The sequence below is a fragment of the Thalassophryne amazonica genome, chromosome 18, assembly GCF_902500255.1.
Source record: "Thalassophryne amazonica chromosome 18, fThaAma1.1, whole genome shotgun sequence".
Classification (NCBI taxonomy): domain Eukaryota; kingdom Metazoa; phylum Chordata; class Actinopteri; order Batrachoidiformes; family Batrachoididae; genus Thalassophryne; species Thalassophryne amazonica.
Window position 1 is genome coordinate 60,910,343 of NC_047120.1, and position 26,169 is coordinate 60,936,511.

Below are 26,169 nucleotides of genomic sequence, written 5' to 3' on the forward strand. Positions count from 1 at the left end.
TGATAGTGTGTGTTGATGTGTGCATTAGTGTGTATAAGTGTGTGTTGGTGTGTGCATTAGTGTGATAGTGTGTGTTGGTGTGTGCATTAGTGTGTATAAGTGTGTGTTGGTGTGTGCATTAGTGCGATAGTGTGTATAAGTGTGTGTTGGTGTGTGCATTAGTGTGATAGTGTGTGTTGGTGTGTGCATTAGTGTGATAGTGTGTATAAGTGTGTGTTGGTGTGTGCATTAGTGTGATAGTGTGTGTTGGTGTGTGCATTAGTGTGTATAAGTGTGTGTTGGTATGTGCATTAGTGTGTATAAGTGTGTGTTGGTGTGTGCATTAGTGTGTATAAGTGTGTGCTGGTGTGTGCATTAGTGTGATAGTGTGTATAAGTGTGTGTTGGTGTGTGCATTAGTGTGATAGTGTGTGTTGGTGTGTGCATTAGTGTGTATACGTGTGTGTTGGTATGTGCATTAGTGTGTATAAGTGTGTGTTGGTGTGTGCATTAGTGTGTATAAGTGTGTGTTGGTGTGTGCATTAGTGTGATAGTGTGTGTTGGTGTGTGCATTAGTGTGTATAAGTGTGTGTTGGTGTGTGCATTAGTGTGTATAAGTGTGTGTTGGTGTGTGCATTAGTGCGATAGTGTGTATAAGTGTGTGTTGGTGTGTGCATTAGTGTGATAGTGTGTGTTGGTGTGTGCATTAGTGTGTATAAGTGTGTGTTGGTGTGTGCATTAGTGTGATAGTGTGTATAAGTGTTGGTGTGTGCATTAGTGTGATAGTGTGTATAAGTGTGTGTTGGTGTGTGCATTAGTGTGATACTGTGTATACGTGTTGGTGTGTATGATAGTGTGTATAAGTGTTGGTGTGTGCATTAGAGTGATAGTGTGTATAACTGTGTGCATTAGTGTGATAGTGTGTATAAGTGTGTGTTAGTGTGTGCATTAGTGTGATAGTGTGTATAAGTGTGTGTTGGTGTGTGCATTAGTGTGATAGTGTGTATAAGTGAGTGTTAGTGTGTGCATTAGTGTGATAGTGTGTATAAGCGCGTGTTGTGTGTACATAAGTGTGATAGTGTGTATAAGTGTGTGTTGGTGTGTGCATTAGTGTGTATAAGTGTGTGTTGGTGTGTGCATTAGTGCGATAGTGTGTATATGTGTGTGCTGGTGTGTGCATTAGTCTGTATAAGTATGTGTTAGTGTGTATCAGTATGTGTTAGTGTGCATAAGTGTGTGTTAATGTATATAAGAATGTGTTAGTGTGCATAAGTGTGTGTTAGTGTGTGTATTTGTCTGTTTGTGTGTAAGTGTGTCCATTAGTTTGTATTAGTGTGTGTGTTAGTGTGATAATGTGTGCATTAGTGTGATAGTGTGTATAGGTGCGTGTTAGTGTGTGCATTAGTGTGATAGTGTGTATAAATGCGTGTTGGTGTGTGCATTAGTGTGTTAGTGTGTATACGTGCGTGTTGGTGTGTGCAATAGTGTGATAGTGTGTATAGGTGTGTGTTAGTGTGTGCATTAGTGTGTTAGTGTGTATACGTGCGTCTTGGTGTGTGCATTAGTGTGTTAGTGTGTATAAGTGCGTATTGGTGTGTGCATTAGTGTGATAGTGTGTATAAGTGCGTGTTAGTGTGTGCATTAGTGTAATAGTGTGTATAAGTGCGTGTTGGTGTGTGCATTAGTGTGATAGTGTGTATAAGTGTGTGTTGGTGTGTGCATTAGTGCGATAGTGTGTATGTGTTAGTGTGTGTCAGTATGTGTTAGTGTGCATAAGTGTGTGTTAATGTATATAAGAATGTGTTAGTGTGCATAAGTGTGTGTTAGTGTGTGTATTTGTCTGTTAGTATGTGTAAGTGTGTCCATTAGTTTGTATTAGTGTGTGTGTGTTAGTGTGATAGTGTGTGCATTAGTGTGATAGTGTGTATAAGGGCGTGTTAGTGTGTGCATTAGTGTGATAGTGGAGTACACACGGAGGAAGACGTTGCATCAGAAGTTTGGCTCTCTGTTGGAACTGTTTACACAGAGACTGCTGTCGTGCGTTACCTGTGCTGCTCCACAGCCTGTCTAGTGGATTTTTATTTTATTTTAGCACCGTTGTCGTGCGTTCGCTGTTGCCGTGCGTTACCTGTGCTGCTTCATGGCCTGTCTGGTGCCTTAACTAAAGCACTCCTTCTGCTGAATCACCTCTAAATTATTTACACATTATTCACTTTGTGTGTTTTTAGGAATCCGCTAGGTTGCGTAGCTACTAGCTCTTAGCCGATTTAGCATGGCGGCTTCTCCTGTCTCTCCTGCACTTTTCTGCTCTGGGTGTGAAATGTTTAGTTATTCCTCGGCCTCCTTTAGCAGTAACGGTACTTGTAATAAGTGCAGCTTATTCGTAGCTTTGGAGGCCAGGCTGGGCGAATTGGAGACTCGGCTCCGCACCGTGGAAAATTCTACAGCTAGCCAGGCCCCTGTAGTCGGTGCGGACCAAGGTAGCTTAGCCGCCGTTAGTTCCCCTCTGGCAGATCCCGAGCAGTCGGGAAAGCAGGCTGACTGGGTGACTGTGAGGAGGAAGCGTAGCCCTAAACAGAAGCCCCGTGTACACCGCCAACCCGTTCACATCTCTAACCGTTTTTCCCCACTCGACGATACACTCGCCGAGGATCAAACTCTGGTTATTGGCGACTCTGTTTTGAGAAATGTGAAGTTAGCGACAATAGCAACCATTGTCAATTGTCTTCCGGGGGCCAAAGCAGGCGACATTGAAGGAAATTTGAAACTGCTGGCTAAGGCTAAGCGTAAATTTGGTAAGATTGTAATTCACGTCGGCAGTAATGACACCCGGTTACGCCAATCGGAGGTCACTAAAATTAACATTAAATCGGTGTGTAACTTTGCAAAAACAATGTCAGACTCTGTAGTTTTCTCTGGGCCCCTCCCCAATCGGACCGGGAGTGACATGTTTAGCCGCATGTTCTCCTTGAATTGCTGGCTGTCTGAGTGGTGTCCAAAAAATGAGGTGGGCTTCATAGATAATTGGCAAAGCTTCTGGGGAAAACCTGGTCTTGTTAGGAGAGACGGCATCCATCCCACTTTGGATGGAGCAGCTCTCATTTCTAGAAATCTGGCCAATTTTCTTGGATCCTCCAAACTGTGACTGTCCAGCGTTGGGACCAGGAGGCAGAGCTGTGGTCTTATACACCTCTCTGCAGCTTCTCTCCCCCTGCCATCCCCTCATTACCCCATCCCCGTAGAGACGGTGCCTGCTCCCAGACCACCAATAACCAGCAAAAATCTATTTAAGCATAAAAATTCAAAAAGAAAAAATAATATAGCACCTTCAACTGCACCACAGACTAAAACAGTTAAATGTGGTCTATTAAACATTAGGTCTCTCTCTTCTAAGTCCCTGTTGGTAAATGATATAATAATTGATCAACGTATTGATTTATTCTGCCTAACAGAAACCTGGTTACAGCAGGATGAATATGTTAGTTTAAATGAGTCAACACCCCCGAGTCACACTAACTGTCAGAATGCTCGTAGCACTGGCCGGGGCGGAGGATTAGCAGCAATCTTCCATTCCAGCTTATTAATTAATCAAAAACCTAGACAGAGCTTTAATTCATTTGAAAGCTTGTCTCTTAGTCTTGTCCATCCAAATTGGAAGTCCCAAAAACCAGTTTTATTTGTTATTATCTATCGTCCACCTGGTCGTTACTGTGAGTTTCTCTGTGAATTTTCATACCTTTTGTCTGACTTAGTGCTTAGCTCAGATAAGATAATTATAGTGGGCGATTTTAACATCCACACAGATGCTGAGAATGACAGCCTCAACACTGCATTTAATCTATTATTAGACTCTACTGGCTTTGCTCAAAAAGTAAATGAGTCCACCCACCACTTTAATCATATCTTAGATCTTGTTCTGACTTATGGTATGGAAATAGAAGACTTAACAGTATTCCCTGAAAACTCCCTTCTGTCTGATCATTTTTTAATAACATTTACATTTACCCTGATGGACTACCCTGCAGTGGGGAATAAGTTTCATTACACTAGAAGTCTTTCAGAAAGCACTGTAACTAGGTTTAAGGATATGATTCCTTCTTTATGTTCTCTAATGTCATATACCAACACAGAGCAGAGTAGCTACCTAAACTCTGTAAGGGAGTTAGAGTATCTCGTCAATAGTTTTACATCCTCATTGAAGACAACTTTGGATGCTGTAGCTCCTCTGAAAAAGAGAGCTTTAAATCAGAAGTGTCTGACTCCGTGGTATAACTCACAAACTCGTAGCTTAAAGCAGATAACCCGTAAGTTGGAGAGGAAATGGCGTCTCACTAATTTAGAAGATCTTCACTTAGCCTGGAAAAAGAGTTTGTTGCTCTATAAAAAAGCCCTCCGTAAAGCTAGGACATCTTTCTACTCATCACTAATTGAAGAAAATAAGAACAACCCCAGGTTTCTTTTCAGCACTGTAGCCAGGCTGACAAAGAGTCAGAGCTCTATTGATTTGAGTATTCCATTAACTTTAACTAGTAATGACTTCATGACTTTCTTTGCTAACAAAATTTTGACTATTAGAGAAAAAATTACTCATAACCATCCCAAAGATGTATCGTTATCTTTGGCTGCTTTCAGTGATGCCGGTATTTGGTTAGACTCTTTCTCTCCGATTGTTCTGTCTGAGTTATTTTCATTAGTTACTTCATCCAAACCATCAACATGTTTATTAGACCCCATTCCTGCCAGGCTGCTCAAGGAAGTCCTACCATTATTTAATGCTTCAATCTTAAATATGATCAATCTATCTTGTTAGTTGGCTATGTACCACAGGCTTTTAAGGTGGCAGTAATTAAACCATTACTTAAAAAGCCATCACTTGACCCAGCTATCTTAGCTAATTATAGGCCAATCTCCAACCTTCCTTTTCTCTCAAAGATTCTTGAGAGGGTAGTTGTAAAACAGCTAACTGATCACCTGCAGAGGAATGGTCTATTTGAAGAGTTTCAGTCAGGTTTTAGAATTCATCATAGTACAGAAACAGCATTAGTGAAGGTTACAAATGATCTTCTTATGGCTTCGGACAGTGGACTTATCTCTGTGCTTGTTCTGTTGGACCTCAGTGCTGCTTTTGATACTGTTGACCATAAAATTTTATTACAGAGATTAGAGCATGTCATAGGTATTAAAGGCACTGCGCTGCGGTGGTTTGAATCATATTTGTCTAATAGATTACAGTTTGTTCATGTAAATGGGGAATCTTCTTCACAGACTAAAGTTAATTATGGAGTTCCACAAGGTTCTGTGCTAGGACCAATTTTATTCACTTTATACATGCTTCCCTTAGGCAGTATTATTAGACGGTATTGCTTAAATTTTCATTGTTACGCAGATGATACCCAGCTTTATCTATCCATGAAGCCAGAGGACACACACCAATTAGCTAAACTGCAGGATTGTCTTACAGACATAAAGACATGGATGACCTCTAATTTCCTGCTTTTAAACTCAGATAAAACTGAAGTTATTGTACTTGGCCCCACAAATCTTAGAAGCATGGTGTCTAACCAGATCTTTACTCTGGATGGCATTTCCCTGACCTCTAGTAATACTGTGAGAAATCTTGGAGTCATTTTTTATCAGGATATGTCATTCAAAGCGCATATTAAACAAATATGTAGGACTGCCTTTTTGCATTTACGCATTATCTCTAAAATCAGAAAGGTCTTGTCTCAGAGTGATGCTGAAAAACTAATTCATGCATTTATTTCCTCTAGGCTGGACTATTGTAATTCATTATTATCAGGTTGTCCTAAAAGTTCCCTAAAAAGCCTTCAGTTAATTCAAATGCTGCAGCTAGAGTACTGACGGGGACTAGCAGGAGAGAGCATATCTCACCCGTGTTGGCCTCTCTTCATTGGCTTCCTGTTAATTCTAGAATAGAATTTAAAATTCTTCTTCTTACTTATAAGGTTTTGAATAATCAGGTCCCATCTTATCTTAGGGACCTCGTAGTACCATATTACCCCATTAGAGCGCTTCGCTCTCAGACTGCAGGCTTACTTGTAGTTCCTAGGGTTTGTAAGAGTAGAATGGGAGGCAGAGCCTTCAGCTTTCAGGCTCCTCTCCTGTGGAACCAGCTCCCAATTCAGATCAGGGAGACAGATACCCTCTCTACTTTTAAGATTAGGCTTAAAACTTTCCTTTTCGCTAAGGCTTATAGTTAGGGCTGGATCAGGTGACCCTGGACCATCCCTTGGTTATGCTGCTTTAGACGTAGACTGTGGGGGGTTCCCATGATGCACTGTTTCTTTCTCTTTTTGCTCTGTATGCATCACTCTGCATTTAATCATTAGTGATCGATCTCTGCCCCCCTCCACAGCATGTCTTTTTCCTGGTTCTTTCCCTCAGCCCCAACCAGTCTCAGCAGAAGACTGCCCCTCCCTGAGCCTGGTTCTGCTGGAGGTTTCTTCCTGTTAAAAGGGAGTTTTTCCTTCCCACTGTAGCCAAGTGCTTGCTCACAGGGGGTCGTTTTGACCGTTGGGGTTTTTCATAATTATTGTATGGCCTTGCCTTACAATATAAAGCGCCTTGGGGCAACTGTTTGTTGTGATTTGGCGCTATATAAAAAAAAAGTTGATTGATTGAAGTTGATTGATAGTGTGTATAAGTGCGTGTTGGTGTGTGCATTAGTGTGATAGTGTGTATAAGTGTGTGCATTAGTGTGTTAGTGTGTATGTGTGTGTTGGTCTGTGCATTAGTGTGATAGTGTGTGTTGGTGTGTGCATTAGTGTGTATGTGTGTTAGTGTGTGCATTAGTCTGTATAAGTGTGTGTTGGTGTGTGCATTAGTGTGTATAAGTGCGTGTTGGTGTGCATTAGTGTGATAGTGTGTATAAGTGCGTGTTAGTGTGTGCATTAGTGCGATAGTGTGTATATGTGTGTGCTGGTGTGTGCATTAGTGTGTATAAGTATGTGTTAGTGTGCATAAGTGTGTGTTAATGTATATGAGAATGTGTTAGTGTGCATAAGTGTGTGTTAGTGTGTGTATTTGTCTGTTAGTGTGTGTAAGTGTGTCCATTAGTTTGTATTAGTGTGTGTGTTAGTGTGATAGTGTGTATAAGTGTGTGCTGGTGTGTGCATTAGTGTGACAGTGTGTATAAGTGTGTGTTAGTGTGATGTTAGTGTTGTGTTAGTGTGTATAAATGTGTGTTGGTGTGTGCATTAGTGTGATAGTGTGTATAAATGTGTGTTGGTGTATGCATTAGTGTGACAGTGTGTATAAGTGTGTGTTAGTGTGATGTTAGTGTTGTGTTAGTGTGTATAAATGTGTGTTGGTGTGTGCATTAGTGTGATAGTGTGTATAAGTGTGTGTTTGTGTGTGCATTAGTGTGATAGTGTGTATAAGTGTGTGTTGGTGTGTGCATTAGTGTGAATAAGTGTGTGTTGGTGTGTGCATTAGTGTGTATAAGTGTGTGTTGGTGTGTGCATTAGTGCGATAGTGTGCATACGTGTGTGCTGGTGTGTGCATAAGTGTGTGTTAATGTATATAAGAATGTGTTAGTGTGCATAAGTGTGTGTTAGTGTATTTGTCTGTTAGTGTGTGTAAGTGTGTCCATTAGTTTGTATTCATGTGTGTGTTAGTGTGATAGTGTGTGCATTAGTGTGATAGTGTGTATAAGTGTGTGTTGGTGTGTGCATTAGTGTGATAGTGTGTATAAGTGTGTGTTGGTGTGTGCATTAGTGTGATAGTGCGTATAAGTGCTGGTGTGTATGATAGTGTGTATAGGTGTTGGTGTGTGCGTTAGTGTGATAGTGTGTATAAGTGTTGGTGTGTGCATTAGTGTGACAGTGTGTCTCGGTGTAGGTGTGTGTGTGTCTGTGGGTGCGTCTTCACAGCAGACTCGTAGTTTGCCAGAATGTTCTTGGCTTGTCCGAGCTCTTTCCTCAGATCGGCCACTTCCTGCCTCAGTGCTGAGTTCTCTTTCTCCAGGAAGCCGGCCCGGATGGCGATCTGGTTCTCTTTAAGCCGCCGTGCATCGCGAGAACGTTTGGCTGCTAAGTTGTTCTTTCTGCGTCTGGCCCAATATTTATCATCCTGCTCAAAAACAAACAAACAAACAAACAAATCACATCTAAGTGAAGTTGCTGCAATTCAGGGCAGAAATATACGTGCATTTTAACTGAGCGTTCGCGTCGACAACTGGCTGCGTTGTGAACATAACTGTTCGCAGACTTGCCTCTGGACTCCGCGTGTTACTGGAAGATTCCACCAGAGGGCACACCAAGGTACCACACAGAACGTCTGGATTCGCAGACTCCAAACAGTAAACTTAAAACCTGACTAATCTCTAACATAGGAGTATTTGTCGCTGTGCAGCAGCAATGATGCATCACAGACACGTGGGTAATTGCAAACTTTGCCACACAACTTCTCTTAAAAACTTTCCATTGTTTTAAAGTGTTATTTGTTGCTGCTGATCGTTGTGATACTGCCCTTACTGTTCATGTGTATATTGCATCTTGCAGACCATCATGAATACACAGTTAAAAGCACATATATTTACGCCCATGTCTCAGGGATCCACCTGGGAACATGCATTGGTGCTGCATCCACCACACTATGGAACTGCCTCGGGTTCTGAATGGCAACCATCCAGGCAGACAACAGGTCCATCCCCACCTCTCCAAAGTATAACATCTGCTTATAGATCTATCTATATCAGGCCTATCTGTAAATCTGACTGGTGTTAAAGACAATGTGTCTGCAAGGACGGTTCCTAACGAATGAAGGCGGAGCTTGAGCAGAGTTTAATCCTCTTCAGGTTCCTAATTACCTTCAGGTCTTCTGGGATGAAGACCTTTCGAGCTTTTTTAATCATCGGCTGTGGTTTTAGCTCCTCTGCCGTGAATCTGCGTTTGCGTGGATCGAACATCTCTTGTCCCGGCACACTGGACAGCTCCAGGTCAGCTGGATCGGGCTCGTAGCTCACCGGCACCTGGATGGAGTCTGGGTCTATGGGGCTGGGTGTGTTTCTGGACTGGAGGCCTAAGAGGGGCAGAAACAAAGTGAAAATCAGCTCAGACATCACCTTTAAAGTCTTCGAAATCATTTTCTTCCATCTTTATTTCTCTTATATTTTCCTTTTTATACGTAAAACCTTTTATTGTTGATCGTTCATTACATCTTGGCTGCAGCACTACAGAGTGGCCAGCGTGTGGCGATAGAAACAAGAACAAACAAACAAAAAACAAAGAAACAAACCCCAAATCAGAATCACCAATTTTTTGTCCTGAAAAGTTTTTCTGAAAACATGCATACAAATCTAATACCACAGGACGTTTATCCATCCATCCATTTTCTTCCGCTTTATCTGGAGTCGGGTCGCGGGGGCAGCAGCTCAAGCAAAGCTGCCCAGACCTCCCGATCCACACACACCTCCCCCAGCTCCTCCGGGGGAACCCCAAGGCATTCCCAAGCCAGCCGAGAGATGTAGCCCCTCCAGCGTGTCCTGGGTCTTCCCCAGGGCCTCCTACCAATGGGACGTGCCCAGAACACCTCTCCAGCGAGGCGTCCAGGGGGCATCCGGAAAAGATGCCCGAGCCACCTCAACTGACTCCTTTCAATGTGGAGGAGCAGCGGCTCAACTCCGAGCTCCTCCCGAGTGACCGAGCCCCTCACCCTATCTCTAAGGGAGCACCCAGCCACCCTGCGGAGGAAACTCATCTCGGCCGCTTGTACTCGCGATCTTGTTCTTTCGGTCATGAGCCAAATCTCATGACCATAGGTGAGGATCGGAATGTAGATCGATCGGTAAATCGAGAGCTTTGCCCCCCTACTCAGCTCTCTCTTCACCATGATGGTCCGATACAGCGACCGCATCACTGCAGATGCTGCACCGATCTGTCTATCGATCTCACGCTCCATCCGTCCTTCACTTGTGAACAAGACCCAGGAGATACTCCTCCACTTGAGGCAAGGACACTCCACCGACCTGAAGAGGGCAAAGCACATTTTTCCGGTCGAGAACCATGGCCTCGGACGGATTTGGAGGTGCTGCTCTTCATCCCGGACACCCCACACTTGGCTGCAAACTGCCCCAGTGCACGCTGAAGGTCCTGATTTGATGAAGCCAACAGAACTACATCATCCGCAAACAGCAGAGACGAGATTCTGTGGTTCCCAAACCAGACCCCCTCTACACCCTGGCTGCGCCTAGAAATTCTGTCCATAAAAATAATGAACAGAACCGGTGACAAGGGGCAGCCCTGGCGGAGGCCAACGTGCACCGGAAACAGGTTTGACTTACTACCGGCAATGCGAACCAAGCTCCTGCTGCGGTCGTACAGGGACCGGATAGCCCTTAGCAAAGGACCCCGGACCCCGTACTCCCGGAGCACCCCCCACAGGGTGCCCCGAGGGACACGGTCGAACGCCTTCTCCAGATCCACAAAACACATGTGGACTGGTTGGGCGAACTCCCATGAACCCTCGAGCACCCAGAGACTTAAGGTACTCAAGACGGATTTCATCCACCCCAGGAGCCTTGCCACCGAGGAGCTTTCTAACCACCTCAGTGACTTCGGCCTGGGTAATGGATGAGTCCGCCTCTGAGTCCCCAGTCTCTGCTTCCTCTTCGGAAGACGTGACGATGGGATTGAGGAGATCCTCAAAGTATTCCTTCCACCGCCCGACAACATCCCCAGTCAGGGTCAACAGCTCCCCACCCGCACCGTAAACAGTGCTGGTGGAGAGCTGCTTCCGCCTCCTTAGGCGTCGGATGGTTTGCCAGAATCTCTTCGAGGCTGACCGATAGTCCTCCTCCATGGCCTCCCCGAACTCCTCCCAGAGCCGAGTTTTTGCCTCTGTGACCGCACGGGCTGTGGCACGCTTGGCCTGCCGGTACCTGTCAGCTGCCTCCGGGGTCCCACCTACCAGCAAAGATAAGTAGGACTCCTTCTTCAGCTTGACAGCATCCCTTACTTCCGGCGTCCACCACCGGGTTCGGGGATTGCCGCCGCGACAGGCACCAGAGACCTTGTGACCACAGCTACGAGCAGCCGCATCAACAATGGAGGTGGAGAACATGGTCCACTCGGACTCCATGTCTCCAACCTCCCCTGGGATCTGGGAGAAGCTCTCCCAGAGGTGGGAGTTGAAGACCTTGCTGACAGAGGGTTCCGCCAGTCGTTCCCAGCAGACCCTCACGATACGTTTGGGCCTGCCAGGTCTGACCGGCTTCCTCCCCTCCCAGCGGATCCAACTCACCACCAGGTCGTGATCGGTCGACAGCTCTGCCCCTCTCTTCACCTGAGTGTCCGAGACACGTGGCCCAAGGTCAGATGATACGACTACAAAGTCAATCATCGACCTCCGGCTCAGGGTGTCCTGGTGCCACGTGCACTTATGGACACCCTTGTGCTCAAACATGGTGTTCGTGATGGACAAACTGTGACTAGCACAGAAGTCCAACAACTGAACACCACTTGGGTTCAGATCGGGGAGGCCATGCTTCCTGATCACCCCCTCCAGGTCTCACTGTTGCCGCCCATGTGGGCGTTGAAATCCCCCAGGAGAACAATGGAGTCCCCAGTCCGAGCGCTATCTAGTACCCCTCCCAGGGACTCCAAGAAGGTCGGGTACTCTGCACTGCCCATGAGAGACCTGTCCCCGACCCGAAGGATTTTTAAACAGATTAATCAAATGTGCTTAACTTTGTTCATCTTGTTTTGTTTTTTGCACATCTCCTTGGAAGGATGTGTAAAATAATAATTCAAATATAAGACAACATAAAAAAAATGCATATTATAAAATTAGTAAAACAATATAAAAGATCCAAATTTTGTCCTTCTATTTGTTTGCTCACTTTTATTTTCTTTATTTTTTTGTCTCATTTTTATTGTTATCCCTAATTTTGGTCCTTACTTCCTTCATTGTTTCTTCTTTTCTTTTTTCTTTCCTTATTTCTGTCCCTGTTTGTTTCTGTCTTTATTTCCATGGCAAGTTGAAATCCAGATTGAAATATGTTCCTGCTACCTGGACAAGTGCAGGATCCCCCTTTGGCTGCGCTGGAAGACTGTTGACTTTTGAGGCGTTTGGCGTTCAAATCCCACTGAGAGCCACAAAAATATGTCAATCAGTGGCTACACATCTGTTCCGGAAAATGTCTCAAAATCAAGCTTTTAACAGTTTCTGATTAGCCGAGCCATGCTGCCAATGTGAGCAGGTTGATGGCCTTGTGGGGGGGAGGAAAAAAGATTTGTCATGTCCTCTCTTCTTTTCAATATGAATGCAAAAATAAGTTATTAGTAATTAAAGCACCACAAATGTTTGGGCATTTCTAGTTAGCAATGGTCCACTTCAACTACCATTATACCAATCGTAGCAATAGTATAAAACAAACAAACAAACAAACAAAAAGCCTCTCTCAAAATTATACCATTGGTCAGATCAACTTATTTTACTTGATTTGGAACTTGGACATCATTTCATTGGAATTAAAAATACAATTTGCAGTTGTTTAATTATTAAGATCCCATTGTCTTACACACAATTTGTACATGTTCAATAAAAACCCCTCTATTAATCAATCAATCAATCATAAACAATATTTACATTTTAATGGCGTCTGCAGGAGGGCGTGCATGTATGTGTCCACCTTTTGACAAGAGCGGAAGCTAGCTTTGAGTTAGCGGACGTTAGCGTGCACGCTGACATGCGACGTGTGTTGTAAATCCTTCCACAGGTGTTATCAGGTTACAAAAACAGCGTTTTCAGTTTTAGAAGTGTTTATTTCTCGCTGGCTCTTCCATAATAGCTGATGCGTTCACTGAGCATCGGACATTTCAAAGCGTCACAGAAATTCGCCTCGTTTCTGCTTAAAACAGCTTTGTCTCTGCTTAAAACTGACTTTAGAATGATTTAAGAGGTTTTACCTTTATCATCTGATGTGTTGGGGAAAGTGTAGTGACACGGACCCACAACGGGGGCGCAAATGAACGGTCAATAGATGAGTCAAAAGGTAACAATTTAATGTTGTGAATGTGCACAACGAGTATACAGACAATCTCAGAATCTGATAGCAGTCAATACACAAAGGTGACGTGTGGGCAGGCTCGAGGATAGAAGACGTCTGCCCTGAGAAGAGCCGGAACCACACGATTTCCGCCGCCACCGAACCTGGTGAATACTGGAGCCGCCAAGTCCCGAATTCCCAGGTGATCACCGTCCCCGACTGTCGGATCTGGTACTGCTGGCGAGGAGCACAAACAGTGAGATGTGGGTGTGTGCACACCCAGTAACAAAAACAGTCAGAAGGTGGAAAGTCACCTCCTCCTCTAATCACACACTCGTGCAGCTCCTGTTAAACCACTTATCTGGTTGGGGTGTGAAGCGAAGCCGTCGCTGATCACACCAAACGCCAATCCCACAGATAAGGCAACACCCACAGGAAAACAGCTGCAAAGAAGTTCAGACTATAAAGTCAGTGTTAAGTTCAGACACAGCAGAGAATATTACCTTCACAGGTAGATGATATCTCGGCAATGAGGTGGAGATGACGTCCAGGTTTTATGGAGTAGTATGATGAAGTGTAGATGGGTGACAGCTGTCATGAGATAATGAGTGACAGCTGTCACCCCCGGCTGTGTCCGTGGCGGCAGCGCCCTCTCGTGCCTGAAGCCCGCACTTCAGGCAGGGCGCCCTCTGGTGGTGGGCCAGCAGTACCTCCTTTTCTGGCAGCCCACACAACAGGACACCCCCCTCAACGGGCACCTCCTGGCGCCCGACCAGGTTTATCCGGGTGTCGGCGGTAGAAATCGGCCAGGAGGGCCGGATCCAGGATGAAGCTCCTCTTCACCCAGGAGCGTTCTTCGGGTCCATACCCCTCCCAGTCCACCAAATACTGGAACCCCCGGCCCTTACGATGGACGTCCAGGAGCCGGCGCACTGTCCAAGCCGGCTCCCTGTCAATGATCCGGGCAGGAGGCGGCGCCGGACCGGGAGCACAGAGGGGTGAGGTGTGGTGTGGTTTCAGTCTGGACACATGGAAAACCGGATGGATCCGCAGTGAAGCTGGGAGTTGGAGCTTCACTGCGGCAGGGCTGAGGATCTTGAGGATTTTAAATGGTCCAATGTACCTGTCTTTCAACTTAGGGGAGTCCACTTGGAGGGGGATGTCCTTCGTTGATAACCACACCTCCTGCCCGGGCTGGTATGCAGGGGGCGGGGACCGCCGGCGGTCTGCATGGGCCTTAGCCCTCGTCCGGGCCTTTAACAAGGCAGAACGGGCAGTGCGCCACACCCGACGGCACCTCCGCAGGTGGGCCTGGACCGAGGGCACACCGACCTCTCCCTCCACCACGGGAAACAATGGGGGCTGGTACCCCAGACACACCTCAAATGGGGAGAGGCCGGTGGCAAAAGACACCTGGCTGTTATGTGCATACTCGATCCAGGCCAGATGGTTACTCCAGGCCGTCGGGTGCGCGGATGTCACACAGCGGAGGGTCTGTTCCAACTCTTGATTGGCCCGTTCTGCCTGTCCGTTCGTCTGTGGGTGGTATCCGGACGAGAGGCTCACGGTGGCCCCCAGTTCTCTGCAGAAACTCCTCCAGACTTGAGAGGAAAACTGGGGACCACGATCCGAGACTACGTCAGTTGGTATCCCATGCAGACGGACGACGTGGTGGACCAGGAGGTCTGCTGTCTCCTGGGCAGTTGGGAGCTTCGGGAGGGCCACAAAGTGGGCCACCTTGGAGAATCGGTCCACTATCGTGAGGATGGTGGTGTTGCCCTGGGACGGCGGGAGGCCCGTGACGAAATCCAGGCCGATATGGGACCAGGGGCGATGAGGCACAGGAAGCGGCTGGAGAAGTCCTTGGGACCTTTTGTGGTCTGCCTTGCCCCTGGCACAGGTGGTGCAGGCCTGGATATACTCCCGGACATCGGCCTCCATAGACGCCCACCAGAAGCGCTGTCGGACAACTGCCACGGTCCTTCGCACCCCTGGATGACAGGAGAGCTTGGAACCATGACAGAAATCCAATACTGCAGTTCTGGCCTCTGGTGGGACGTACAGTCGGTTCTTCGGCCCAGTTCCGGGATCCGTGCTCCGTGCCAGGGCCTCCCGGACGGTCTTCTCCACGTCCCAGGTGATGGTGGCCACGATAGTGGACTCCGGAATGATGGGCTCCGGTGGATCCGACAGCTCAGTTTTGACTTCGACTTCGTGTACCCAGGACAAGGCATCCGATCTCTGGTTCTTGGTCCCGGGGCGATAGGTGATCCGGAAGTCAAAACGTCCGAAGAACAGTGACCAGCTGATATACTCCAGGTTCCGATGGTCAGTGAAAACCGTGAACGGTACAGGCGCTCCCTCCAACAGGTGTCTCCACTCCTCAAGAGCCTCTTTCACCGCAAAGAGTTCCCGATTGCCGACGTCATAGTTCCGTTCAGCGGGGGTCAACCTGCGAGAAAAGTAGGCACACAGGTGAAGAACCTTATCGGTCTCTCCGCTCTGGGATAGCACGGCTCTTATCCCTGAGTCAGAGGCATCCACTTCAACCACAAACTGGCGGCTAGGGTCGGGCTGCACCAGAACTGGTGCAGACGAGAACCGGCATTTCAACTCCTTGAACGCGGCTTCGCACCGATCCGACCAGGTGAAGGGGACTTTTGGAGAGGTCAGGGCTGTCAGGGGGCTAACTACCTGACTGTAGCCCTTAATGAACCTCCTGTAGAAATTTGCAAAGCCAAGGAACTGTTGCAACTTCCTACGGCTTGTTGGTTGGGGCCAATCTCTCACCGCCGCAACCTTGGCCGGATCAGGGGCGACGGAGTTGGAGGAGATGATAAACCCCAGGAAGGACAAAGAGGTGCGGTGAAACTCACACTTCTCGCCCTTCACAACAGCCGGTTCTCCAACAACCGCTGCAGGACCTGACGTACATGCTGGACATGAGTCTCAGGGTCCGGGGAAAAGATGAGTATGTCATCCAGATATACGAAGACGAATCGGTGCAGGAAGTCCCGCAAGACGTCGTTTACCAATGCTTGGAACGTCGCGAGGGCGTTAGTGAGGCCGAACGGCATGACCAGGTACTCAAAATGACCCAATAGGGTGTTAAATGCCGTCTTCCATTCGTCTCCCTTCCGGATCCGAACCAGGTGATACGCATTCCTAAGGTCCAGTTTGGTGAAAATTTGGGCTCCATGCAGGGGCGTGAACACTGAATCCAACAGGGGTAAAGGGTATCGATTACGAACCGTTATGTCGTTCAGCACCCTGTAATCAATGCATGGACGGAGTCCGCCGTCTTTCTTGCCCACAAAAAAGAAACCTGCACCCATCGGGGAGGTGGAATTCCGGATCAGCCCGGCAGCGAATGAGTCCCGGATGTAGGTCTCCATTGATTTGCGCTCAGGACGTGAGAGGTTGTACAGCCTGCTGGACGGGTACTCAGCGCCCGGGACCAAATCAATGGCACAATCGTACGGACGGTGCGGGGGAAGGGTGAGCGCCAGATCCTTGCTGAAGACGTCAGCAAGGTCGTGGTACTCAACTGGCACTGCCGTCAGATTGGGATGGACTTTAACCTCCTCATTAGCATTTACACCGGGAGGAACCGAGGATCCTAAACAATTCCGGTGGCAGGTTTCGCTCCACTGAGTCACAACCCCAGACGGCCAATCAATCCGGGGATTGTGTTTAATCATCCATGGGAAGCCCAAAATCACGCGGGAGGTAGAAGGAGTTACAAAAAACTCAATCTCCTCCCGGTGATTCCCAGACACTACCAGGGTTACAGGTAGTGTCTTGTGTGTGATAAAAGGGAGAAGAGTGCCATCTAGTGCTCGCACCTTCACTGACGAAGAAAGCGCCACCAGAGGGAGCCCTACCTCTCTTGCCCATCTGCCTTCCAGCAGATTCCCTTCTGACCCCGTGTCCACCAGTGCTGGGGCTTGAAGGGTTAAATCCCCGCTCAGGATTTTAACTGGGAGTCGTGTTGACAGATGTGTATGATCCACGTGAATGTTTTGACCCCCCCTCAGCCCAGTCTCTAAGGGCGGGCGTTTGTGTTTTGACCGTTTGAGGCAGTCTCTCTGCTGATGCTCACTCGAGCCGCAGACAAAACACTCCCCGCGGACCAACCTCCTCTGTCTGAATGTGGCCCTGCTCGTGTCCCTAGCACCGTCAGCAGGGGGAGCTGTAGCCACACGGAGGGCTGTGGCTGTGGAGCGTGGGGATGACGGCTCCCTTTCGAACCCGGGAGGAAGAGGGACGGCTTGTACCTGACCACGCCCTTCGCCTCGCTCCCGTCGGCGTTCTTCTAACCGATTGTCCAATCGTATAACCAAATCGATAAGCTCAGCCAAAACCCGCGGTTCCTCCTTAGCCACCAGGTGCTCCTTCAGGACCGACGACTGTCCGTTTATGAAGCGCAGTCATATTCCAGCCGGATCTCGCAGCCGTGATGCGGAAGTCGACTGCATATTCGGCTGCACTCCGGCGCCCCTGTCTCATTGACAGCAGCACGGTAGACGCGGTTTCGCCTCTGTTAGGGTGATCAGAAACAGTTCTGAGCTCCCTCACAAACCCAGTATAAGTGGCGAGGAGCCGTGAACCTTGTTCCCAAAGCGCTGTAGCCCAAGCGCGTGTCTTACCTCGAAGCAAATTAATCACGTAAGCCACCTTGCTGGCGTCAGACGCGTACATCACGGGACGCTGTGCAAAGACGAGCGAACACTGCATAAGAAAGTCCGCGCACGTCTCCACACAACCTCCGTACGGCTCTGGGGAGCTTATGTATGCTTCAGGGGATGGTGGGGGGGGTCGTTGAATGACCAGTGGAATGTCTGTATTTGGCACCGGGTCGGCAGGAGGAGGAGCTGCAGCAGCGCCCTGAGCGCGCGCTTCCACCTGCGCGGTGAGAGCCTCCATCCTGCGACTAAGGATGATGTTTTGCTCGGTCATCAGGTCCATCCGAGCGGTAAAGGCGGTGAGGATATGCTGCAACTCACCAATCACGCCTCCAGCCGACGCCTGTGCACCCTGCTCTTCCATTGGCTGTCCAACAGATGGTTGACGCCCCTCGGGATCCATGACGTTGGCCGAGATATCCTGTTGGGGAAAGTGTAGTGACACGGACCCACAACAGTGGGCGCAAATGAATGGTCAATAGATGAGCCAAAAGGTAACAATTTAATGTTGTGAATGTGCACAAGGAGTATACAGACAATCTCAGAATCTTATAGCAGTCAATACATAAAGGTGACGTGTGGGCAGGCTCGAGGATAGAAGACGTCTGCCCTGAGAAGAGCCGGAACCACACGATTTCCGCCGCCACCGAACCTGGTGAATACTGGAGCCGCCAAGTCCCGAATTCCCAGGTGATCACCGTCCCCGACTGTCGGATCTGGTACTGCTGGCGAGGAGCACAAACAGTGAGATGTGGGTGTGTGCACACCCAGTAACAAAAACAGTCAGAAGGTGGAAAGTCACCTCCTCCTCTAATCACACACTCGTGCAGCTCCTGTTAAACCACTTATCTGGTTGGGGTGTGAAGCGAAGCCGTCGCTGATCACACCAAATGCCAATCCCACAGATAAGGCAACACCCACAGGAAAACGGCTGCAAAGAAGTTCAGACTATAAAGTCAGTGTTAAGTTCAGACACAGCAGAGAATATTACCTTCACAGGTAGATGATATCTCGGCAATGAGGTGGAGATGACGTCCGGGTTTTATGGAGTAGTATGATGAAGTGTAGATGGGTGACAGCTGTCATGAGATAATGAGTGACAGCTGTCACCCCCGGCTGTGTTCGTGGCGGCAGCACCCTCTCGTGCCTGAAGCCCGCACTTCAGGCAGGGCGCCCTCTGGTGGTGGGCCAGCAGTACCTCCTCTTCTGGCAGCCCACACAACATGATGGCTAATAATCCCATTAATCCATTTGATTGCTTTGAGTGAAGAGACTCTGTCTCAGACATGCTGCTGTGGTCCGAAATGACGCATGCGCAGACACAAAAGGCGGACAGATTTTTAGGGGCAGACCATTCGGTCTGCGACACCGGTTCTTGTTGTAATACTGTTCCTTACAAAGAACAAACTCTTTTATAGAAAGTGACGCTGAAAAACAGACCTGGTGTTGCAGACTGAATGGTCCCACCTAAAAATTGGTCTGCCCTGCCTTCACTACGCATGTGTCATTTGGGACCACAGCAGCTTGTCTGAGACTGAGTCTCTACACCCAAAGCGATCAAAGGGAATAATGTGAGTATTAACCATCAGATGACAAAGTAGAACCATTTAAATCATTCTAAAGTCAGATTTAAGCAGAAATGAAACAATAATCGCCTCATTTTGCTACTGACGCACCGATATGACGTAGGTGCAACTGCTGTGCTCTGATCAGTCCGCTGTCTTTATTATGAAATAATGCTGAATTTATGTGAAAATGATTGTTGTACAAAAGCTTCAGATATCTGTCGCTGAGACAGATGATGAGTGGAGTGCACTTTGAAGCAGAAACGAGGTGTTAATCGGTGAACCGTGGCTGATGCTTAGAAATGATGATGCTGACACTCCAAAACGATGCATGCACAGTGACCATTCAATCGGTGACAGCGGGTACCCAGAGAGGCAGCCCACATAGTGGTTTTATTCCCACAACACCTAACCTTATTGGTTCGCATAGGGGTGATTCTTAGACTACGGGCACTTATTATGTCCTCTGATCATATTGTATGAAAAACAGAAAAAAGGGCAAATTTCACACTTTTATAGTTATCTTTACAATGAAAGTGTGTTAAGAAATTTGTTCTAGTAGTCTATGATGACTTTTTCACCTTTTTTCAGCATCATTATATGCAAATATTGCCGTTTTGTGCTTGTCCCACACCCAGACTTTTGATCTTCAATGATAAACATGAATGGTAAAGAAACGTTTTTTCTAATGTTTTAAAATATCTCTGAATAAAATATCAGTAAAATAATCAAAACATAATTGGGGTATTCAATGTCATACAACTGTTGTGATTTTTTTAAACAAAATGTAGTTGTCCCACACTATTGCCGTAATTTCCACCACAACACTGTAATGTCCCTTTAAACAGTTTGTATGAAAGATTGTTTGGGTAGTTTCTATGGAGATAAACAGTGACATCAGAGCACATGTATATAGCGCCAAATCACAACAAACAGTTGCCCCAAGGCGCTTTATATTGTAAGGCAATGGTGTGGTGGAAATTACATTTACAAGGCCAATAGTGCCCGTAGTTAAAGAATCACCCATAGACAGAGGGGAACCCCCCCTTATCTTCATCACAGTTGTTCGGTACCTGATAAAACCTAAACAGATAGCTAAAACTCACTAGAAAATACAACCATTTAAGCATAGCAAATACTTGATATAGTAAAAAATAAACACACAAATATATCTAACATATTTAGCCAAACATGAAACAAAGTTAGCAGCTAGCGACACCAGGAAGTGACATCACCACGCTAACTTCTGCAAGCTCATACCATAAAAATAGGAACAAAATGTGACTTTTTAACCTTTAAAATACGCCAAGGCTTTGAACTTGTCCAAGTTCTGTGTCCCAAGAATATTCCTTGTGAATTTAAAGACTCTGGCAGTAATAGGATTGGGCTTATGCTGAACACAGACAGACGGCTGGACGACAGGACAGACGGACGGACGAAAACCCTTCGCAATACCTGATGGCCATATTTGATGGCATTGGGTATAAACAAACAAACTTACATTTTGAAAGGTTTTAATGTGCATTAGTGTCTCTATAAGATCGTCACTACTGAGACTATTGAATGTCTCTACAAGTTCAACACTTTCACCAAATACAGGTACACTTCTGAAGGACCAGTCCAGGGAGTCACTGAAGCCGGGATCTTTGACTGGATCCAGGACCATCACAAACCCAAGCACTCTGATTCCTCACTCAGCTTCTCAAGTACTGGAATCAGAGGATCCATTGATTCCACAAAGATCACAGCATCGTCCATGACGTCAAGCTCAGTCAACATTTCCTCACCAACAAAAGCAGCTGATTGCCACAAAAAAACATGGTACCTGCAAGCATTGAACAAAGATTGATATACAAGAAGAAAGAAGCTTATTTTCAACTTGATTCATGCTAGTTGGGTTTTTGAGCCGCCAGTGAAGTGACCCCACTACCCAGAATGCATCTGTACGAACATCCACAATGTAATGGCAGTTACAATTCCACCATTTCAGCTGGAATGTGCAGAAGGATTGACCCCACTACCCAGAATGCATCTGTACGAACATCCACAATGTAATGGCAGTTACAATTCCACCATTTCAGCTGGAATGTGCAGAAGGATTCACTCTCCGCCGCATTACCTGCTCCCGCCACGCTGCCGTGCTGGCAGTTTGGCGACACTGTGCGCACAGAGATGGTGGTGCAGTTGCTGAGGTCCATCACTGAGCCTGACGGCGCTGGTGGGGGTTGGGGCACAATTGGCGGCTGGCACTGAGCATGTGGTTGATGTTGGTCATGATGGAACTGGGAGGGGCTGGAGGGGATGCCGTTCTCAGACAGAAACTCTTCAAGGTCCATGTACTCCAACTGGAAAGTGTCTCCATCGTAGGGCAGCGTCTTGTCCCACAGGGTGGGGCCCAGGAAAGCTGACTGGGTGGCTCTGTGCTCCTCATTTAGCTTCTTCTCTTTCTCCTGCTCCTTGCTGAAAGCTACATTAGAACACAGAGAGCATATTTAAATCCACCTAAACAAAAGCACTATCACAGAATGTTTGTAAATGGTTTTAGATTTGTTAAATTCCAGAAAATGTATTTTAAAAACATCTACATGGTTTACTCTAAAGCAACTGCATTTTTTCTTTAGTTTTCAAGACCTTTCATTGCTCAACCAAGTGAACATCTTCAGGAAATCACAAGAAGTCCACTTGTTTCATCACAAACTTGGATATCTCAGACTGCAACCAAATGGTCACATTTTATAACCATTTTTTTTATAATAATTGTATTATAATACAATTATTAATAATGTAATTCATTATTATCAGGTTGTCCTAAAAGTTCCCTGAAAAGCCTTCAGTTAATTCAAAATGCTGCAGCTAGAGTACTGACAGGGACTAGAAGGAGAGAGCATATCTCACCCATATTGCCTTCTCTTCATTGGCTTCCTGTTAATTCTAGAATAGAATTCAAAATTCTTCTTCTTACTTATAAGGTTTTGAATAATCAGGTCCCATCTTATCTTAGGGACCTCATAGTACCATATCACCCCAATAGAGCGCTTCGCTCTCAGACTGCAGGCTTACTTGTAGTTGCTAGGGTTTGTAAGAGTAGAATGGGAGGCAGAGCCTTCAGCTTTCAGGATCCTCTCCTGTGGAACCAGCTCCCAATTCAGATCAGGGAGACAGACACCCTCTCTACTTTTAAGATTAGGCTTAAAACTTTCCTTTTTGCTAAAGCTTATAGTTAGGGCTGGATCAGGTGACCCTGAACCATCCCTTAGTTATGCTGCTATAGACTTAGACTGTTGGGGGGTTCCCATGATGCACTGAGTGTTTCTTTCTCTTTTTGCTCTGTATGCACCACTCTGCATTTAATCATTAGTGATTGATCTCTGCTCCCCTCCACAGCATGTCTTTTTCCTGGTTCTCTCCCTCAGCCCCAACCAGTCCCAGCAGAAGACTGCCCCTCCCTGAGCCTGGTTCTGCTGGAGCTTTCTTCCTGTTAAAAGGGAGTTTTTCCTTCCCACTGTTGCCAAGTGCTTGCTCACAGGGGGTCGTTTTGACCGTTGGGGTTTTTCCGTAATTATTGTATGGCCTTGCCTTACAATATAAAGCGCCTTGGGGCAACTGTTTGTTGTGATTTGGCGCTATATAAATAAAATTGATTTGATTTGATTTTTTTGACAGTGTAAGTATGTTTTACATAAGGGACCTGCAAATGATTAGTGACCAACGTTTCCATCTTCAGATGTGCAATTTTCTGGTGATGCATTCATGAGGGCCAAGATAATTCAGGCTATTTGCATGACAACTCAGTCATACACAATTTTACAGTAGTCAAGAACTTTCCTCAGACTGGTCCGTGCGTGCTACCTTGTGGTCTGCGAGTATATTGGTAAAATATAGCATTTGAAATTAATATCCTATTCTAACTTAAAATTGATTCTCAGACTCTTAAAAAATGACTTCAAAGTGTAATAGATAGTGTAATACTCTTGTAATATCCTGTAGTGGTAAGCAGAGCTGTTGTTTTTGAAAACTTGGGGAGTTAAGTGGTCCACAAAATTTTTCAATTGGTTAAGTGGTCCTTTGTCTAAAAAAAGTTTGAAAAACATTGTTCTAGCCAGAACCACAACATGTCTCATAACAGAGTTATTTTTCAGTTTGATGTTAAATTTTATCCACTGAATTTCAGACTGTGACTTAGCCCAAGACTTTTTAGTGCTGCTTCATAAAACCAGGCAAAGGGGTATACTGGTTTTTAAGTGGTTAAAGTAAAGAAACCGGCTTACACTGGTTTTTAAGTGGTTAAAGTAAAGAAGGTGGCTTACAATGATTTTAAGTGGTTAAATTAAAGAAACAGGTTTACACTGGTTTTAAGTGGTTAAATTAAAGAAACCAGTTTACATTGTTATGTGTTTGTTACAAGTGTTAAAGTAAAGACACTGGTTTACACTGGTTTTTAAGCAGCTAAAGTAAAGAAATTGGTTTTTAAGTGGTTAATGTAAAGAAACTGGTTTACACTGGTTTTTAAGTGGTTTACATTGTTTTTTTAAGTAGTTAAAGAAACTGGTTTACACTGGTTTTTAAGTGGTTAATGTAAAGAAACAGGTTCACACTGGTTTTAAGTGGTTTACACTGGTTTTTAAGTAGTTAAAGTAAAGAAACTGGTTTACACTGGTTTCTAAGTAGTTAACGTAAAGAAACTGGTTCACACTGGCTTTTAAGTGACTAAAGTAAATAAACTGGTTTTTAAGTGGTTAATGTAAAGAAACTGGTTTACACTGGTTTTTCGTGGTTACAGAGAAAAAAAACTGGTTTACTTTGGTTTCAAAGTGGTTTACACTGGTTTTAAAGTAATTAATGTAAAGAAACAGGTTTACAATGGTTATGGAGTACAGAAACCGGTTTACGCAGGTTTTTAAGTGATTAATGTAAAGAAACTGGTTCACACTGGCTTTTAAGTGACTAAAGTAAATAAACTGGTTTTTAAGTGGTTAATGTAAAGAAACTGGTTTACACTGGTTTTCGTGGTTCCAGAGAAAAAAACTGGTTTACTTTGGTTTCAAAGTGGTTTATACTGGTTTTAAAGTAATTAATGTAAAGAAACTGGTTTACACTGGTTTTTAAGTGGTTAATGTAAAGAAACTGTTTTTTCAGTGGTAACTGGGTTACACTGGTTTTTCAGTGGTTTCCACTGGTTTTAAGTGTTTAAAGTAAAGAAACTGGTTTTTAACTGACTAAAGTAAAGAAATGGCTTTTTCAGTGGTTAATGTAAAGAAACTGGGTTACACTGGTTTTTCACTGGTTTGTCAGTGGTTTACACTGGTTACAGTAAAGAAACAGGTTTACACTGATTTGTAAGTGGTTAAAGTAAAGAAACTGGTTTACACTGGTTTTTAAGTGGTTAATGTAAAGAAACAGGTTCACACTGGTTTTAAGTGGTTTACACTGGTTTTTAAGTAGTTAAAGAAACTGGTTTACACTGGTTTTTCACTGGTTTGTCAGTGGTTTACACTGGTTACAGTAAAGAAACAGGTTTACACTGATTTGTAAGTGGTTAAAGTAAAGAAACTGGCTTACACTGGTTTTTAAGTGACTGCAGTCTTAAACCACCTGGATTCCGGGGTGGTGACTGACTTGGTGACGTTTATTTGCCGACATGTTCTGAATGACAGGGTGTTTTTAGAGGTGGAAAACTCTGGCTTCAGAAAGTAAAGGTCCACCTTCCTAATAAACCAGCTGATTGTAATTAGTTCAACTCTTCCGGCAGGTGGATGAGCTAATTATTGAGATCACCTGTTTTAGTTAAATAACACATGGGGGGGTCGTACTTTCTGAAGCCGGAGTTTTCCACTTCTCGTGTTTTTTTTAATGGTTTAATTGGGAACAGCAGATGAATGAAAGTCACAACTGAATCCGGTTTAAGTTCACCTTCGTGGAGCAGCGGGAGCTTCACGGGTCTCTCCAGCAGAGACTTCAGCACTCCTCCTGGTCCTCCTCCTGGTCCTCCTGCTGCTCCTGGTCCTCCTCCGTGCGTAGCAGAAAAATTGCTGCTCATTACGAGTCTGCACATTTTCTCCATCACGGCTCGTGCACGGAGAAAAAGAATAAAATAAATAAAATAAAAAAAATCCACCGAGCAGTTGACAGAGTCCTCAGAGCCACATGGAAGAAAACCGTCCGAGAGACGATCATCGATCATCGATCCATGTGTGAGGACAGACGTTTGATGACGTCAAACTGCGAGCCAAACAATGGCTCCCCTACACAAACTCTCTCTCTCTCTCTCTCTCTCTCTCTCTCTCTCTCTCTCTCTCTCTCTCTCTCTCTCTCTCTCTCTCTCGCTCTCTGCTTCCGTTAGGGGGCGCCACAGCAAATCATCTGTCTCCATCTCACCCTGTCCTCTGCATCTTCCTCTGTCACATCAACCACCTGCATGTCCTCCCTCAGCACGTCCATAAACCTCCTCTTTGACCTCCTTCTTCTTCTCCCGCCTGGTGGCTCCATCCTCAGCATCCTTCTCTCTACATACCCTGTGCCCCTCCTCTGCTCATGTCTAAACAATCTCAGTCTCACCTCTCTTTGTCTCCAAACCATCCTACCTGTGTTGTCCCTCTAATGTGTCCATTCCTAATCCTAAATCACAGCATCTTCAGCTCTGCCACCAATTCCTCATGTTTATGTTTGTGCCACCGTCTCTAAGCTGTACAACATAGCTGGTCTCACTACTGTCTTGTAAACTTTCCCCTTCACTCTTGCTGATATTCTTCAGTCACAAATCACTCATGCCACCTTTCTCCACCCACTCCACCCTGGCTACACTCTCTTATTCGCCTCTCTATCACATTTTTCATTTCTTTGGATAGCTGACCCCAAGTATTTAAATTCACCTTATCCCCCTCTACTCCTTGAAACCATGCTATTCCACTGGGCTCCCTATCATTTACACAAAT

General features: G+C 45.8%; 1 protein-coding gene across 1 annotated transcript; it reads right to left on the reverse strand.

Annotated features, from left to right (window-relative positions):
* Positions 1–7,811: 7,811 nt before the first annotated feature.
* On the reverse strand, positions 7,812–25,413 carry hlfb (HLF transcription factor, PAR bZIP family member b). The gene is made up of 4 exons (XM_034193506.1): positions 25,148–25,413; positions 21,357–21,704; positions 8,809–9,020; positions 7,812–8,069 (listed from the first exon to the last, which is right to left on the reverse strand). Exons 1-4 carry the CDS (start codon positions 25,296–25,298, stop codon positions 7,812–7,814), a joined length of 969 nt encoding a protein of 322 aa, XP_034049397.1. The 5' UTR covers positions 25,299–25,413.
* Between the last annotated feature and the right edge of the window lie 756 nt (positions 25,414–26,169).